The sequence below is a fragment of the Panthera uncia genome (assembly GCF_023721935.1).
Source record: "Panthera uncia isolate 11264 chromosome B2 unlocalized genomic scaffold, Puncia_PCG_1.0 HiC_scaffold_24, whole genome shotgun sequence".
NCBI lineage: Eukaryota > Metazoa > Chordata > Mammalia > Carnivora > Felidae > Panthera > Panthera uncia.
Window position 1 is genome coordinate 91,369,453 of NW_026057580.1, and position 19,148 is coordinate 91,388,600.

General features: G+C 40.8%; 1 protein-coding gene across 2 annotated transcripts; it reads right to left on the minus strand.

Moving 5' to 3' along the window:
- Positions 1–5,918: 5,918 nt before the first annotated feature.
- Positions 5,919–18,153, minus strand: MTFR2 (mitochondrial fission regulator 2). Of its 2 annotated transcripts, XM_049654421.1 has the most exons (7): positions 18,066–18,153; positions 17,308–17,424; positions 12,241–12,345; positions 11,672–11,784; positions 10,513–10,748; positions 9,008–9,374; positions 5,919–6,319 (listed from the first exon to the last, which is right to left on the minus strand). In XM_049654421.1, exons 2-7 carry the CDS (start codon positions 17,368–17,370, stop codon positions 6,112–6,114), a joined length of 1,092 nt encoding a protein of 363 aa, XP_049510378.1. In that variant the 5' UTR covers positions 17,371–17,424; positions 18,066–18,153; the 3' UTR covers positions 5,919–6,111. The 2 variants fall into 2 exon arrangements, with proteins under 2 accessions (XP_049510378.1, XP_049510377.1); XM_049654420.1 differs by lacking the exon at positions 18,066–18,153 and having other exon boundaries at positions 17,308–18,057.
- Positions 18,154–19,148: the final 995 nt, after the last annotated feature.

The window sequence follows — 19,148 nt, forward strand, 5'->3', positions numbered from 1 at the left end:
ACTGCCTAGGGGTTTAAAACATAAAACCCTGGGGTGCCCGGGTGGCTCAGTCAGTTAAGCGTCTGACTTCCGCTCAGGTCATGATCTCACGGTTTGTGAGTTCGAGCCCCATGTCCGGCTCTCCAGAGCCTGGAGCTTGTTTCGGATTCTGTGTCTCCCTCTCTCTCTGTCCCTCCCCCACTCACACTCTGTCTCTCAAAAAATGAATAAGCGTAAAAAAAAAAAAAAAACTTAAAAAAAAAAAAAATGTGAAAACCCTTTGCTTAGGTACAAACACCATCATCTGTAAAATGAGGATAAATATAGCAGTCAGTCCTGTTATGAGAATTAAATGAGTCAATATATGGAAAGTACTAAGTACTAAGAATAGGAACTGATACATGAGTGCCACTAAAAATGAGATCTATTGCCATCACCAAAAAGGTCCATTATAGCTCGCTCCCAAGTACAGTGTTAACAGAAGTTCTCAGGGATCCACAGGCCACCTCCCCCCACCGTGTCCAACCCAAGACCACATCCCCTTGGTAGGAATATTTAGCAGGGAGTACAGAAACTGAAGTGGCACCTAAGTTGAGCTATGATTATGTCTCGTTTCACAGGAGCAAGTAGGTCATAGAATATTCATATGTATGTTGGACCTCGGCACACTCGTTTTAGCTTCTTCATTTTACAACTGAAGAGCTTGGGGCCCAGACAACTGATAACGCAGTTCTCCCGGTACATTTCCAGCACTTCTTCCATTGGTCCCCAAAGCAACATGATGTGATAACCGCTTAATGCTTCTGAGTCCTTAGAAACATAAGTAATTTCCATGAGAAGGCCAAAGCTGTGACTGACCAACCACAGGTTGCCCCTCCTCACCCCCGAATTTTTTAAATGCAAATATTTTCTTGCAAGTAAGCATAAGAACCAGCCTGGTGGAAGGATGACAGGGAACCTGGGCATTCTGGGCAACCAGTACTACTCAAGCTGACTGCAATGGAAGGCAGGCTGGGTTCTGCAACACCTTTGGAAACATGTCTTCGGTGATGGACTTGATGCACCACTGTGGTCTTAGAACTCACACACCTCTGTGGAAATCGCCCTTGCTCAACACCCTGCCCCCTTTCCCAGTGTTTGGTCAGTGAGAGAATACAGAGACTCAGCATCCTCTGATCAACGGGACACTACCCCCAGAAGGCTATCCCAGCTCCCTATGGGATCTGACAAGGGCCGCCCTCATTAATACTGCATCACACCCCAGCTTCTCGTGCACCCACTCCCGCTTCCTCCCTTGCAGGGTCTTCTCCTGAGAACCCCTAGACAGACTCCCTACATCTGAGTCTACAGAGAACCCCACTTGTAACAGCCCTTTTCTGATACGAAAATCTTACACTTCATTCCACTGACCAGTGTTTGGTTTTGTTTCCAATTTGAAACAAATCCAATTACACAACCTCTCCAATCTAAGGAGGGCCTCTGCTTAATATCCAGCAGAAATCCTCATTCCTTATGGCGATCATATAAATGGCTGCATCTCCCCCAACCCAATTCCTGTTTAAACTTCCTAATTAAAACACAAAGATACTCGCATTGTAAAAGCAAAGGCCCTTTGTTAGATACCCCACTCCCCACAATGGTCCCATGCCACTGGCTTTGATTTGGGGTCCCAGATTTTGCGGCACACCCCTGCGAAGCCTCTCGCCTCGCTGCCCCCACCAGCACCACTGCCGTCATCGGCATGTCTCAACCAGGCAAGATTCTGAGCAGTATTAAATTCCTATGGTCTCTATTATAAAACCAACACTTTTTCTTCATTTTCCGTGTTAAAATCCTTCATCAAATACCCTTGCTCAAACACGTTATAGGATTGACTAGTAGCCAGTTGGGAAGAATACAACCCAGTTTAAGGCATCTGGGGAAGAGGGAGAGAGAGGGTCTCTTCTAGGGCAAGTGGGAGAGTGTTTCAGTCAGGAAATTAAGCTAGCCTTTATATAATTTGTAAGAAGAGTTTCAGCATTCGTGGCATGTTTAGGCAAGTTTATGAGGTAAGCAAATGATTTTATAAATAACACAGAGTATTAGATCATGTATGTACAGGGTTCATGAAGGCTTACACAGAATCCCCGAGCCTCAGGAACTCCACAGTAAACCCCAGTCACCAGAAGCCCAAGTGTGGGCCCTTTGGGAGGCTTCCTGAAGGATTTCAGGGCATGTGGTTATGACTTCCAGGACACCAGAAGTCATGCTCCCGAACAGAGGGAAGCCCAAGGCCAACTCAATCCCCGTGTCATGGTGCAGAAATGTGCTTTGGGTAGGTAGGAAATTCATCCTGAAATAGAACAGAAAAGCCTGCCCCCGCCCCCCATAAAATCACCTTGAAGTCTAACAAGAAATGTACTTCCCTTGGCAGAGGATGGCATCTTCCAAAGATTTCTTCTCCTAGTTGTTGAGGAAGGATTGATTGTTCGTTATGTATTTTTGAGTAAGGAAACTATAAAACTGAAAACGCGAGACTCCTTTGGGGGTTAAAAAGCAGTTATTTCAGAGGGCAAAAACCCTCTAATTGCAAGGACAATGGAGGAGAAAAGGCAGATGAGGGAAATGTACATGAGGGGCAAGAGCAGACAGCTGATAACAGGATAAGAAGTATCAGAAAACTACATAGAAGGAATGACAGGCAAGTGTCAAAGCTACCCTGCTGCACTTGCTGTGTCATGAATGCTTTGGGCTGCAAGTAACAGAAAATCCAGAAGGCCCGTTTTTCTTATGTCTCTCAAATAACAGGAAGTCTGCAGACAGCCCTTGCTAGTATTGGCTCAACAACTCTGTGATGTCAGAGTTCACATCTCTGTGATCCAAAGCCTGTTCCTAATGGTCATAAGATGGCTGCAGCATGGCCACTCCTAACTGGAAGGTGGCTGGGGAGAAAAGGGTTGGAAATGACGGTGAGCCAGGCAATGAACTGTCTAGCACAGCAACAGGAAAACCGGGCAAACCAGGCTTTTCTGAAAGGGGAGGAGTCTGGCAAAATGGGTAAGTGCCGAGTCCATTCAAATGCAACCTAGGCTCCCAGCTGTTGTGTAGGCTGAAGAATCTAGGGGAACATGTAAGTTTCCACATCTCTGTAGTATATGAATGAAGAGGAATAAAATACTTATTCCAAGCATACGTGTGTTTCATTTTTATTACCCAAGGCATTCTCCCTTCAAAACTCTTTCAAAAAAATAAAAAGGTTCAGACGGTTATGACACAGTAAGGAGAAAACATGAATTTGATTTGCTACAAAACACAACCAAGTTCAAAAAGCACATTTATTTACAAAAGTACAGAGTATCAATGTAAAAAGGAAAAAAGGAAGTAAAATGATAGGCTTTCATATTTACATAGACGTGTAGGTAAAACTTACCAAGATTCTTTAAATATTTCTGCTTCTAACAATCAAAGTCAGTTTCTAAGAATAATGCTTTATCATCTCAGGAGGAATTTTTAGGAGACTCAAGCTATATGATTCAAACTATAACTATTCTAATGAAAAAATTATATTTTGTATTCTTCGAAAATCTCCAAGTTCCTGGAGGTCAAGTAAACCAGATCACTACCAATTTCTAAGATTCAAAGACTCTTAAATTAGGAAGTCATAAATGCTTTTAAGAAATTGATTTTAAACATCCAGGGGCACCTGAGTGGCTTAGTCAATTAAATATCCAACTTTAGCTCAGGTGATGATCTCATAGTTCGTGGTTCAAGCCCCGCATTGGGTTCTGTGCTGACAGCTTGGAGCCTGAAGCCTGCTTCGGATTCTGGGTCTCTCTCTCTCTCTCTCTCTCTCTCTCTCTGTCCCTCCCCCATTCACACTCAGTCTCTCTCTCTCTCTCTTAAAAATAAATGTTCAAAAAAAAAATCGAAATATACTATCATTTGCTGAGTACTACAATACATACTTAGTTTACATTAATTTCTTAAAAAAAATTTTTTTTATACATGTATTTATTTTTGATAGACAGAGAGAGACAGAGCACAAGTGGGGGAGGGGCAGAGAGAGGAGACACAGAATCCGAAGCAGGCTCCAGGCTCCAAGCTGTCAGCACAGAGCCCGTCGTGGGGTTCGAACTCACAAACCGCAAGATCATGACCTGAGCTGAAGTCGGACCCTTAACCGACTGACCCACCCAGGTGCCCCAGTTTACATTAATTTCTTAATCTATTAAAATGATTACCCTAGGGTGGGACCCTACCGTTCTCTAATGAGAAACATTAAGTCATTTACTACTTAGCTCCTAGGAAAATCATCCAAAGCGTGCATTCAGCTTTTAATAACATCAATATACATGTAAAAAGAAGGCCATACACCTAACCACTACCGTGAGTAGCCAGTTACCTGCTGGATCTTCCAAGAACAGAGACAGGTGTTCTTATGAGTCAAGACTCTTTAGACCCCCGCACTGATATATTCCAGTGCACAGACTTCATTCAACTTTGTTAACGGACTGAGATCCTTCAGCATGTAGTGAAAGGCACGCAGGCACACTTCAGCGACCTTTCCTTGCCAGTGTAGACTCAGCTGACATTGTTCACACATTGGTCAACATCTTTGGGGTTTGTCAGTTCTTCCTTTAGTTCACTGTTCTGTGAAATGGGACGCCAAACTGAAATAAAGCAAACGTTCAACCCGGAAATTATTCTCATGTAAAAAGCAGATGATAATACAATGACCAAACAACTCCTGGAGGTTTAATCCATCCAACAATAAATAGTTCTCTGAGACAGGACTATGTGTCTCTCGGGCACTGTGCCCAGAGCTGAGCACACAAAAGCGAGCAGTCTCAGCTGCAGAGACTGAACGCCCAGTCAACTACAGTTTGAGTCCCCATGTGTCCAGCCCTCAGCGAGGTGCCGTAAAATATACAAAAAGAGATGGTTCTTTCTCTAAACTGCTTGTAGTTGGTTGGAGATAAAATGCTGAACACTGAACAGTGTAAGACAACCCAGAACCTCCTCGCTTATCCACCATCACTGGGAAATATGTTCCACACAGCGAACAGCTTACATAACTGAAGGTTTTCAGATCTCCAAAATTTTAATAAACCCAGCTCTAGTCACTGCTCTGCCAATCCGATGTGGGGTTACAGGCAGATTATTTCAGCACTCTGAGGGTCAGGTGATACTGGCCTGACTTATTCATGCTTTTTTATTTTTAGGACATTGCTGTGAAGATCAAACGAGGCATGCAGAAAAGTACATGGCAAGTTATACATTTCTACACAAATGTCAAATGTTTATTTTCAGGCACATTGGCATTTTTGATTGTAATAATTCTAAAGTAAACCATACTTTCTGGCCCTCTTACAGTTAAGAATGTCCAGAGTCAACATGATGAACACACCCACGAGTAACTCAAGAGACAGCCCTGCCCGCGCTGGAACACAAGTGGGACAATTTCCCCCACTCGGTTATGCTCTTTGAGTTGCTATCTGCTTTCCAGTTGTTCCGTGTCCACTGCTGAACCCCCCACCCCCCACTCCTCAGAGCTATGCACCTGCCGTTAGACCCCAGCCTCCCTCCCAACCCTCTCATTCCGAAGGCTTATTCTTCTGTACCTACTACCTCAACTGAGCTGTGATATGGGAAAAACAACCCCCAAATTAAAGCTATGTCTAAATCAAAGAGACTTCAAATAAGGAGCAATTTCAAGGGTCAAATATAAATATAGACAATGTCCTTTTAAGCAACCAAGAAGCATTGTCATCGAAGGTAATTATGATCCCATTTGCTTTTCAAAGAGCACTGTTAACATTCTATTTAACTAAATAATCCAGTCTTTATATTCGCCTGAGAAAAATACTGGAGTACTTAAGTTTCAGACTTCGTTCATACAGCAGACAGCAACATCAAGTTAGCACCCGTCCAGGACAAGCCTTTATAAACTTATGCACAAGTATTTTTCAAATCAAGTGTTTTATTTAAAAAAAATTCATAGTAAGATACAAGCAAAAAAGGAGCATGTAAAAGTTAACAGAAACAACAGAAACGTTAGCGGTACCAGCAAATAACTGTATGGTCCATTCTGCGCAAGAACTTCAAGAGAACTTGAAGGCAGAGATACGTCATGGACAATACGCTTTTGAAAAATTAAAAAATTAACTTTACATTATTATAGCTCACTCTTGAAGTTTCTGGACTAGAAAATGGAGAAGACTCCCAAGACCTATTTTCTTTCTCAAAGGAATCATCTTCTTGGAATGCAAATTTCTGCTTAAGTGCATGGGATATTAAAGACACTGGATCCCAGTGTGAATCTTGTCTTTTCCTCTTATGAATGGGTCTACCTCCAGGTGACCTATTTAAAAAAAAAAAAAAAAAAAAAAATTGAATTAAAGTCTTGTGTAATTAATTTAAGCTCCTTGTTGACAAACATGCCAGAAATACAAGCATAATAAATTACAATCTAATTATTCTTCAAGAGATTGAAAATTTTTGCCAAGGAATAAGGAATCTAGAAGGCACAATGAATTAGGAATTAGAAAACCAAGAAACCGATGGGGCACCCGGGTGGCTCAGTCAGTTGAGCGTCTGACTTCGGCTCAGGTCATGATCTCACAGTTCGTGGGTTCAAGCCCCATGTAGGGCTCTGTGCTGACAGCTCAGAGCTTGGAACCTGCTTCAGATTCTGTGCTCCATCTCTCTCTACCTGCCTGCCCTCCAGCCCCCCACCTCTCTCTCCCTCTCTCCCCCACAAAAAAATAAACATTAAAAAAAGAAGAAAAAAAAAAAAAAAGAAAACCAAGAAACCAGGAAGTCTGGTTCCTAGATGTTTGGACTGAACAACTAGATGATGGTGCTGTTGCCTTTACTGAGATGCAAAAGACTTAGGGCAGAACAGGTTTTCATTAAGCCATAGGACTAGGTGAGATCACCAAAGGAAACAATGTGGATACAGAGAGAAGGGGACTGAGGTCTGAGCCAAAGGAAGAAAGTGTTCCAAGGAGGAAGGGACCACAGACAGTACCAAATACTGCCAAGACGTCAGGTAAGAGGAACAATAAGAATTGACCATTAGATTTAGTACCAGCGTTACTGGTGACCTTGACAAAGCACAGTTTTCAGTGGAGTGATGGGGACAGAGACCATATTACAGTGGGTAGAAGAAGGTGGTGAGAAATGCAAACAAAGTTCTGATGAGAAGAATTTATATCAGAAAGAGAAGCAGAGAAATAATAATAGCTGGGGATATACATGTTTTGAAGATGGTAAATACTCAGGTATGGGGAGAATAAAGTAGAGAAGAAAAATTTGATGATGTAGAAGACAGAAGGGATAATTTTAGGTAAAATCCTTGAGAAGATAAGAGAAAAGGAGACCTAGTGACCAAGGGGAGAGCCTGGGCACGAGCAATGGCATTTCATTCACAGTAACAAGAGAGAAGGCAGAGAACACGAACAGTGACTGTAACTGTGAAGTTGTGGCAAATCTTATCTGACTCTGTAGTAATGTATAATGCACGGTTAGTTGTAGAAAAATGAGATACTGGGGGTGGAAGGGAGACTCTACCAGCCTCCTAGCTGTGTCTCCAGTTATGGTAACAGTCAGTCACCGTCTTACACTGACTGGGCCCGGTGATGCCAATAAGCCCTCTAGCTGGAACAAGTGTGCACATTCAGCCACATTTTTCTCTGTATCAGCTTCCTCACACAAGGGTCAAATCATACCCTCATTAATAATGAAATGATGTGTCTGCCCTAACACTATTATACAGAAAATATATTTTCTCACTAAAAACCTCATTGAGGGATTTCCAGATGAACATGGCAGATCTCTGTGAAATCCTACTAAAATGACAGTAAAGAAATTAAAAAGATACATACCCACAAAGACAAAGAAATTACAAGAGAGTGGGTAAGAATTGCAACAAAACCCTGGAAGACAGTGAAGATAGTGGAGGGTGAGCTGCCTTCCTGAAGGGGCTCTCCTGAAGGGACTGAGGAAAAGTCTACACTGAATAAAATGTAAAACTCAAGACTGAGTCCCCAAGTGCCCAGCATAAGAAATTAAAAAAGGAACTCTCCAGGGAACATCGTCATGAAATTTCAAACCAGGACTAAAGAGAAGATCTTAAATGTTTCAAGAATAAGGAAAATAGATTTGATACATAGCCAGGAATGAGAACGACATCAGCTTCTCCACCGGAACAGAAGCTAAAAACTGATGAAACGATGTCTTCAAAATTCTGTGGAAAAATGGTTTTCTGCCTATTGTATACCCAGCCAAACTAGGAATGAAGTGTTAGAATAAAATAATAATTTTCAGATATGCAAAGCCTTAAAATAATCTTTTTTATAGACCCTTTCTCAGAAAGGTATGGGAAGATAGGACACCCAAGAAATGGGTGAGGCAACACAAGAGACAGGGTAGAGAATGCCATAATGATGGCCAAGGAAATCCTTGGCATGGCAACAATTCAGCAGGCTTGGGGGAACAAGACAGTGGAGCAGAACAGAGAGCTCCTACAGGGGAAATTATTTTAAAAAGAAAAAGAAAGACACTCAGAGAGACAATTTTTAGCTGCAATAAAAAATAAAATTATTCAACAAGCAAAATGTAATCATAGCATAAGGAAATGGCTTACCTGTGAATGTTTACTGTTATAAGGATGTAAATTCTGAATACTGATTTAAGTAAAGACGATGGATTTAACTATATTGGGAAGATAGAATAAGAAGTGTATTTATGCGTACATGTTAGGCGGTAGAATGTCTGAAAGGATGTACTCCTGAGTTTTAACAAGCGGAAATAAATATAGTTAAAATATCAAGAAATAGCAAAAGGAAGTAGTACACTGTTCCAAAAATATGGAGATAAGACACTAAAAGAAACAGTAAAAAAAAATTGAAAATGATTCTTTCTGGGAGAAGTGTTTGGAGTGAAGAAGAATCAGAGAGAAGACCTATGTTTACTTTGATAAATATAATAAATCATTACAACATCACTAATAGAATTTTGATTCATTTCTCAAGTTATGATAACATACCGTTCCACAGTACGGAGCTTAACCTTATTCATATCCTTTAGAATGTCCAACATATTCGGAACATCTTTATTTTCCTGGCTTTTCGAACGATGACTGTCATTAGTCTTACTATCACCTAACTGCTGTCTTTTCACTTCACTTGCTGAGTTATCTGAGTTACATGTATTATTAGTTCCTGGCCATGTGAGTGAACATGGACGTTGCGGAGAAGAAAGCTGAGGGGGCACTGGAGGAGGAGGAGGAGGAGGAGCAGGTGGAGGGAAGAACACTGAACTTGAAAATGGATCTGGTTTGACACTCAGTTCAGCAGTTCCTGGTGATGGCCTTTGTCCCAAACTGCTAGGTTCGCTGTTCAAGTCAAAGAGGCCTAAAAACAAAGTAGTCTGTTGAAAAAATCATGCAAAATTCTCTCCAACATAACACATAACACTAATTAGAAACAAAAATGGAACAATTTCAGTAATGCTACTAAAATAATGATATGGTGGCCAGGAAAAAGAAGCAATCCCATCTGCTTAGTAATTTTTATAAGAGTCAAACCAAAGAATAAGCTTATTTTTAATCCAATTAGGATTTTCTGGGTAGGCCTTTAAAGGGAGGAAGGGTAAGAATGCATTTTAAAAAGAAATCAAAAAGTGCTTTTTCAGTAATTAACATACAGTATGAATTTCATCCTCTATTTAAAAAAGCTAAAACACAATCAACAATTCGTAGTTAGAAACATTCAAACTGGTATATTCACTCTATGATGACACTGTAGAAATGCCCAAGCATATATTTTCTAGGCAAGGCCTAGGACGGATACTGAGTACTTAACTTTTTCACAACAGATTTGCTCCCAAAAGACTTTTTAACACGACTGCTTAAAAATAATGTGTGTGTATATTTCATTTTAATTGCTATTATTATATATCAATATGTATAATATTTATGCATAAAATACATAAATATACAATACTGTATAAATATTTCATGTTATATATAAATTATATGTGTGTATATGGATGTGCACAGATACATGTATATATTATGTATGTGGGTGTATGTTGCTTAAAACCAGTCACATCTAAAAATTTAGAAAAGGATCATCTGGAAAACACTATTCAACCTGAATTTAGTGAAAGAACAGCAGCAATAACTTCAAACTACAAATACATGAAGACCTTATATTCATCTTCTTTCAAATTAATATATTCTTCCTCATAAATATCGATGCTTTTCTGAAGAGTTAGAAAAGTTTACTTAGAAAACAGCTTTTCAATACAAAAGTACAATCTACAGCAGTACAGCTGGAACCAAAGCCATGCCCCTCACCGCAAATGTGTCTCCATTTATTCTACATAAACATCAGACGTAGCAATATTACACCCACGATATCCTCGACATATTTAATGTCATTCACAAGACACATTAGCATCTGATGCTCTCATTTGGGACCGTACTGACTGAAATGAAATGGTAGGTGAGCACCATCTAACTAAGACAGAATGCAGCATGGCACTCACCAGCGTTTGCACGGTTTTTCAGTTCCTGCATTTGCACAATTGCAGCGATCTGAGTGCGAAGAAAAGTCAGCTCATCTTCGAGGGCAGCTATTTTTTTAATTGCAGCTTCATTTACAGGCCCATCGTTTTTGGTTCGTTTATTCTGTCTTGGAGCAGGCAGCAATGGGTTCCAAACTCGTGGCAAAGGATGGAAAAATTCCATTTTCTTCTCTTCTTCATTTTTCCATATGCTATTTCTGTGGGTAGAAGGAAGGAAAAACTGAGGGCGAAGGTGGAATTTCCCCAAAGAAATAAATTCTTTCAGACAAAGAGGAATGAAGACACAAAAACAAAAATCAGAGTAGCTCTCTTTATCTCATCATTGTCTCCAGACTCACTGAGGACAAGCACAACAGCTTATGTAACTTTGTATTCTCAATATCTAGAACAGAACAGTTGCCTTTAATAAGTGACCAATAAGTGGTCAGTGAATGAAGGAACAAGTCTTGCTTTTAGACTGTAAAACAAAAATAATTGTCTTGTAACTGTTCTACCTAATTGGTTTAAACACAGTACAAATTGATTTATTTAGAAATAAAGTTGATTTACTTAGAAATTCTACATACTCTGAATATATGGGTACTGAATGGCCTTGTACTAAGCATTATGTCAGGGATAAGTTTATGGTATTCTAATTTTTTTTAAATAGATAAACCACTTTGATACATAATAAATTTAGCCAGAATATTTGCATAATTGACCCTTATTGTGTTTATAGCCTATATCTGAATATACTAACACTAAGTTAGTACTCCCGAACAGTAACACATTCAAATTTCAAATATATTTATTTAACATCGTTGCCTGGTACACAGTAAACACTATTTAAGTTTTGGCTAAATATGTAAAAAATAACCAAATATGGTATCTAGCATAGGAAACAGCTTTCTCCTAAAAATGGACATAATGATTTTGACACCCTTTTAATATCATTCCTTCCTAGGCCTACATTAAGAGAAATGGGAAATAAAAATGTCATCCTTATTAGGAAGATATTAGTAGGTCACAGGGCAGTACAGAGACAGACACAAGATTCAATTAGTATGATCGAACTTCAACACGTGCAAGAATTAAGATTACAGCCCATATCCCACCTTCCACAGGAAGTATGTAAAATTACCGAAATCTGAGATAACTGCCTTCTTCATCATTTGCCACACGCAAAGTATCAGCAAAAGATGGAACTACAGATCCATAGTTACCAGGGTCTACAGAGTTCAATAGAGGGATCAACTAAAGTAAAAAAGGGGAAGAAAAAAAAAAAGTCAGAGCTTTGCTGGGGTGGGGGGCAGGGGGTAGAACACATGCATGCCCATGGAAATTGCCTAAATTAAAAATCCCTGAGTTAAGAGGAAAAAGGATATGCAACAGAAAAACATGCACCTGTTAGCGGGGCAAAAAATACTGAGGAAAATGTTATCTAAAGTCTAAACATGTAGCAATATTCTCTACCCTGGTTAATGTCATCTATCATAAAACACAAACTAGAAGAATAAAATAAGCTATTCAGGTGTTGCTTTGTGTCTGCCCATCTTTGAATGTAATTACTTAAAGAAATAAACACAAAAACATGCAAGACGTTTTTGGCTTTCAGGAAACAGTTCTTCTTTTGTTCTACTCTATCTCTAGAAGAAGTACCTGGGATTATTGTATACATAGTGCTTAAACAATGCATGTTGACTGACTTACCTCAAAATTAGGCCTGGGACAAGGTTCTAGAGGGAGAATTTTCCCAATAAGACGAACAATACTCCGAGTTGATCCATAGTCTTTATTTTCTCTAATCTGCAAAACCTATTTACACATAGAACATTGTTTAAAAACTACTCTGTTAGGGGCACCTGGGTGGCTCAGTCGGTTAAGCGTCCAACTTCGGCTCAGGTCATGATCTCGTGGTTTTCGAGTTTGAGCCCCGCGTCTGGCTCTGTGCTGACAGCTCAGAGCGTGGAGCCTGCTACAGATTCTGTATCTTCCCCTCCCTCTGCCCCTCCCATGCTCATGCTCCGTCACTCTCTGTCTCCCAAAAATAAATAAATGTTAAAAAATTAAAAAAACTATTCTGTTAAAGCATGTTTATATATCCATGAAGAAAAGTAGATGTAAAGGATGCACTAACACTTATTTTGAAAAGAAAATACAGAAGGGCATACTCAAAGTATTTTCTTCAAAGAATTAAACTTTGGGGTACCTGGGTGGCTCAGTCTGTTAAGCATCCAGCTCTTGATTTTGGCTCAGGTCATGATCTCAGAGTCCTGAGACGGAACCCCTGTCCAGCTCTGTCCTAAGCTCAGAGCCTGCTTGAGATTCTCTCTCTCTCTTCTCTCTCTTGCTCTCTCTGTCTCTCTGCCTCCCCTGCCCCTGCTAGTTCTCTAAATAAATAAACTTAAAAAAAAAAAATTAAACTTTATTCATATTTGTCCTAAAAAGAAAAAAAAAAAAAAAAAGGATGGGAGTTAACCTGTGTAATATTCCAGAAAGAAAGGTCTTTTAAGAAAGCACCACAGGGGCACCTGGGTGGCTCATTTGGTTAAACATCCAACTTCAGCTTAGGTCATGATCTCCCAGTTCGTGCCTTCGAGACCCACGTCGGTCTCCATGTTGACAGCTCAGGGCCTGGAGCCTGCTTCGGATTCTGTGTCCCCCTCTCCCTTTGCCCCTCTCCTGCTCATGTTCTGTTTCTCTCTCTCAAAAATAAATAAACATTAAAAAAAAAAAAAAAAAGGACCACAAATTCATTTTTGTCCTATTTCTGATAGTGACAAAATACTTTACGGAACTTTATCCAGAAAAATTGCCTCCTCTCCTCCCAGCTAAACATATCTTTTGGCCCAGTCAAAAATTGACAATTTCAGTTTCTCAAACAATGAGGTAATACAGAGTGCACTTACGTAATTCCTTTCAAAGGTGAAATAAAGAGGGGGAATAAACTAATCCGGCACTAGACAATTTAAGAATTCTTTACTTACAGTGAACTATATCTGCCAGAGGTCAGTTCTTAAAAAGATGATAGAAATGAAATACGCTACTATAATTCAAGTAACATCTTGTCTTTTGGCTTGGGCTTTCCAGATTGGTGTAAACAATTCCCACAGAAGCCTCCTCAAAAATATGACATAATATTTCTGCTTTTGGCAGAGATTTCAAGACAAAGAAAGCACTTTCTTCAAAAAGCATTAAAACTTGGACTTTTCATTTTTCCTAAGATCCCGTAACAAGGAGAGTTTATTACAAGCAACAGACGTAGGTAGCATCCTAACAGCATCTTCTTGGAAATGGACATACAGTTCTAGAACTCAGGAAACAAATCTGGGATTTAGATGGATTTGGGAATCATCAGCAGACAGAATACATGATAGGTAAAAATTAAAGCCATTTGACTAGTTGAGAAAAACTGGGGCTAGAGAGGAAGATCCGGAAGCCACTGGCACAGAAAATGCCATTCCTCTACTTTCAAATAGTAAGATTATGAATGTATCCGATCACATCCAAACACCTGAGCTCAGAACCTTACTATTTGAAAGTAGAGGAAACATTAAAACATTAAACTGATTACATCATAGGGTGCCTGGGTGGCTCAGTCAGTGAAGTGTCCAACTTCAGCTTGGGGTCATGATGTCGCGGTTTGTGAGTTCGAGCCCCGTGTTGGCCCTGTGCTGACAGCTCGGAGCCTGGAGCCTGCTTCAGATTCTGTCTCCCTCTCTCTCTGCCCTCCCCCACTCGTGCTCTCTCTCTGTTTAATGTTTAATAAAAAATTTGAAAAATCTTTTTAAACAGATTACATCTACTGGCCTCATAAGCTTCCATCAATTCTGCGATCTCAGTCTCCACAACATCCTCCATGTACTCTGTATTATTCTCCAGTCACTCTGAAAAGTCCTCTGCCACTTGGCCCAGTTCTATCTATCCGACTGAATTACCCACTCACTACGTTAATAACACGAGCTCTTTTGCGTATAGCAATTTTCCTCATGGTCTCAAAGACAAGCCAATGTTATCCTAATTGCCAAGCACTTACGCATGTGCCCAAAGGGCACCACTCTACCTCCAGCCCTGGCACCAGCTGTTTTTACCTGTCTTCTAATGTCAGATTCACACTCCTCTACAAATTTGACTCTGCTTTCGGGAGCTTCCTAGGCTCTAAATTCCTAAACCAGTTCCAAGGAGCACCACACAACAGGATACCTAACTACACGTAACTTTGCTTCATTTGCAGTGTTCCCTCTGCTCCATTAAGACTGTCAACTCCAGGGACAGAGATGTGTTTATGTTCCTTTTCAATCCTATAGGGTAGTAGTCCTTAACCATAAATCACAATCACCTACACCTACAATCACTTCAGAAGTACGTATTCTCCAAAAGAAAAAAAACACAAACCACATATGTAAGACAAACTTTCTAGTACCTACATCTGAAAAAGTAGAAAGAGGTAAAATTAATTTATGTTCATTTATTTTTGAGAGAGAGACAGACAGAGCAAGGGAAGGGCAGAGAGAGAGAGGGAGACACAGAATTTGAAGCAGGCTCCAGGCTCTGAGCTGTCAGCACAGAACCAGATGTGGGGCTCGAACCCGCAAGATGTTGATTATGACCCGAGCCAAAGTTGGATGCTCAATCAACTGAGCCTTCCAGGAGCCCCAAGTGTTTATTTTACTTTTGAAAGAGAGGGAGAGTATGAGCAGGGGAAGGGCAGAGAGAGACTGGGAGACAGAGGATCTGAAGCAGGCTCTGTGCTGACAGCAGAGAGCCCAATGCAGGACTTGAACTCACAAACGGTGAGATCATGACCTGAGCTGAAGTTGGATGCTTAACAGACTGAGTCCCCCAGGCGACCCGGACTTTACTGATGTGACTTTCCTACCAAGCAGAGATTTTCAAGTTGTTTCAGTGATAGGTTCATTACCACTCAAAAAGTGCTCATCCTCTTGATATTATGTGTTCTCATATTACCAATGGATAAATTACCCCAACTACTCTTAGCTGGAGAAAATAAATTACAAAAACAACAATATTTAGAAAGACTACAAATCCATGCTGACTTCAGCTGGGTATTCTGCACAGGTATATTCTGCGACCTCTTCAGAGCATGTGTTGTTCTCTACTGCCTTGCCCAAAGCAATCACCAATCTCTGAAATCCCCAAAGCCACCATTTTTCTTACCTGGCAGAAGCCTTGACTCTGCTCTTACTGAGAAAACCAAGGACTCCAACTTAACATACCTCGATTTTTATTTCTCTCCATTCCAAACCTCTCCACCATCTCTCACTTTTACCCTACTCAACTGTCTGTCTTCTTTCCAAGACTTATTATTTATGTTCCTTGCCCAGCTACCTTCTCCAGGACATTGCTCCATCACTCGCTCTTTCATTTGAATTTTTAACTTTTTTTTCCTATCTATGAGGTTCTTCTCCAATGCTTGCAAACACGAAGTTATCTCTAACACTGGAAAAAAAAAAAAATGTCGATCCTACTCCTTCAAGTTGATGGCTCTTGATCTCTTTTCACAAACTTTTCAAAAGAAAGTTGCTGATGCCACTACCCTTCCTTAGTTATTCTTCAAACTACACTACAGCCACCACTCCACCTACACAAATCCCTAAAGGTATCAATAATCCAATAATAAGCAAATCTTTAACTACTATTCAGTCCTCATTATCTTCAATGTATTCTTGAAATTCAAAATGCATCAGTAACACCCAACATCTTCCATTATGTCACCAAAGTCCCCGAATTCAAATATCAAAAGAATGCAGATAACCACAAATCTGAAATCTCTTTTTCCTACATTCTAGAACTATTTCTCTATCTGTAGGATATTTGTATTTATGTAATCCAACAGCACATCTGGCTCACTTCACCTCCTGATTCAAACTAGTTCCTCATACTGAATTGCCTATTTATAATATAATAATTGCCTATTTATAATTTATAACCACTCTTCAACTTACTTTTGTTTAAAATCTTGAAAGTGTCCTTGGCTATTCTCTTCTAATTCACCCCAACAAATAGCAATGATTTGCCCATTCTATAAACTCCCCAACTATTCTTTCTTATATTCAATCTTGTATTATAGTTATCTGTATGTTTTTATTTGTCATGTTGTATTTTAAGCAGTATGAATACAAGATCGCGTATGGCTCTATATCACCCAAAGAACCAAGCATATTGTGTTGGATATGGTAATGCTCCATAAGTAGAGAAAATTGGATTTGCTTGTACTTCTTAGGCCTAAGTCATCCTCTCTCCAGATTTATTCTGAATTTGTTGAGCTATAACTTGCCATTATATACCCAAATATCAAACTTAAATTACTTTAAATAAAACCACTGGATAATTAAAATATATTTTACCTGTGAAGGTCATATCTATATTTTGCTGCATGTGCACCTTTTGCTGGCATTTGACCTACCTAGTAAATAGGTTGCTAATAATCTTATCCTCCCCCTCCTCCCCCCCCCTCCCCCCACCCTTTTTTTTTAAGTAAACTCTACACCCAACTTGGGGCTTGAATTCACAACTTACAACCTGGAGATCAAGAGTCACATGCTCTTCCGACTGAGCCAGCCAGGCGCCCTTAATTTTATCCCTTTTTTTTAACCCAAACTACCTAAGGTACACTATCGCAAACTCAGCTTTGTTACACCTGAAAAGTAACAATCTTGCCTTAAATTAAATGTTTACATATATATAGATCATTTTCAAAGTAAGACCCAGCAACAAATACAACAGGTTCATTCAAATCCATTAAAAGACATTTACCTGGTCTATGGGAACACCGAAATATTCCAGCATCTCTCTTAAGATATTCAGTATGAGTGACATTGATGAAACAAATACATAAGCGAATTCAAGGAAACATTATCAGTTTCTTGATACCTTCCGGAAAAACAATTTAGAAAATATTACTCTTGACCAAAAAAACAAAACAAAACAAAAAACAAAAAACAAAAAACACGATTGCCACAAAACTGTATTAAGTAACCTGGAGGAATCCTTTCGTTTCACATTACACCATCAACTAATCTCTTTTGGCCAGCAGTATTTTGAAGGAAGTCAAAGAGAGAGAGGAATGAAGACGTGGGGAAGGGCTGATAAAGGAAATTTCAATTTATCAGTTAAATTGCACTAAAAGTTCATAAGATGTTTCAGCCTTAATAAATATCAACCAACAATAAATTGGACACTTAGCAGGGAAGCCTGTAGGTTAGCTGCGACAGCGAAGTCCCCGCTCTCCTGGAAGCTCTGGGTTGAGGAGAGGGATGAGTTCAGCTCCTGAAGGCAGGCAGGGGGCCGACCCAACGCTTTAACAAATGAACAGCGGCTCTTCCTCACAAACGAATAGGGTACCATCCATCCCCCTCGCTCATTTTAAAGACAAGGAATTTGGACCCCAGATACGCGACGTGACTCAGTCACCCAACTAAGTAACAGGCCGAGACTAGCCCCGGTGGTGTCAGTCGCCTTGGCCGCAAGCTTCCTCAGGGGCTCTCCTAACCCAGAATGATCGCCTTGCTCACCTTCCTCCGAAGCCAAGCCTGCGAGCAACCACCGGAACACCAAGCTGCGGTCGTTAAGAAACGCTGCCTCGAATCCGCAGTCAGCGACGCTCTACGTGTGCCCGTCCTGGTACCGGAGCGCTCGGACGTCGACTCGTGTCCGCCCGCGCGCCTCGGTTTGCAAGCCACAGACGGTAACGACGCCCCCCCACCGACCCAGGGCTGGACACCGAAAACCCTTCCCTCAACCTGGGTAACTCCGCAGGATGCTTGGCCCTTACCTCCGGTCTCCCACCCACCTTGCTGCTCGCCCCGAGGCCTGGCACAACTTCCGCGTCCTTGAACGAAAATCAAACTCCGCGGGCCAAGCCAGTTTCCGAGCTCATTGGACAAGCCTAAACAAATGTGCTTCTGATTGGCTGCGTTATGACGTCAGGCTAGTTACGGTTATTTGGGCCGGCTACTGGGATAGTTCCTTCTTCCTCTAGGGGGCGGGCCTTCCGCGAGGCAACCAATAGAAGCCTAGAGACAGCAGGTGGAACGGGGGGGGCGGTGCGAAGATGGTGACGCAAGCTCCTGACGCGTCCTTAGGTTCCTCCATGCTAAACTACTGGTGTCTACCACACGGTGTCATGAAGCTATTAAGGGTCTTGAGCCAGGCCCGCGATCCGGAATTCGTCCCTTTTCGCAGTGTCGTCCCCTATACACCCAGACGCTAAGCGGGGCCGCGCTCTTCTCTTCCCTTGAAGTCGCTATTTATTGTCTGATCCTTTCATTCAAACATTATCTGCTTATGGGATTAGCAGAACCTAAGCAGTCTTCGAAGGATGTGCACCTTTGCAGTACTTACTATGTTCACTCACCAAACGCTCCTGGTTATCCAGGCTATCAAATATGGACCGGATGTTAACCTGGCCGAGTATTGTTAAGGACTAAATCCTATCAAGTGATACCCATTTTTAATTCTGGTCTGGGTTTTACTGGCTTCGTAAGACAGAGCAACATCTTTATTCCTACTTCAGCCAAGGATGCACTGGAATGACATGACAATTTAAGATCAACTGTGCCTGCTGCTGACCTACATTAAAATAAAATTTTTAAAAA

Coding starts and splice junctions, on each gene's coding strand:
- MTFR2 (XM_049654421.1), bottom strand. CDS start 17,370: ATGTCACTCATACTGAATATCTTAAGAGAGATGCTGGAATATTTCGGT. Junction 11,785..12,240: donor GTCCCAGGCCTAATTTTGAG/GTAAGTCAGTCA, acceptor TTTTTACTTTAG/TTGATCCCTCTATTGAACTC. Junction 6,320..9,007: donor AAGCTCCGTACTGTGGAACG/GTATGTTATCAT, acceptor TTTTTTAAATAG/GTCACCTGGAGGTAGACCCA.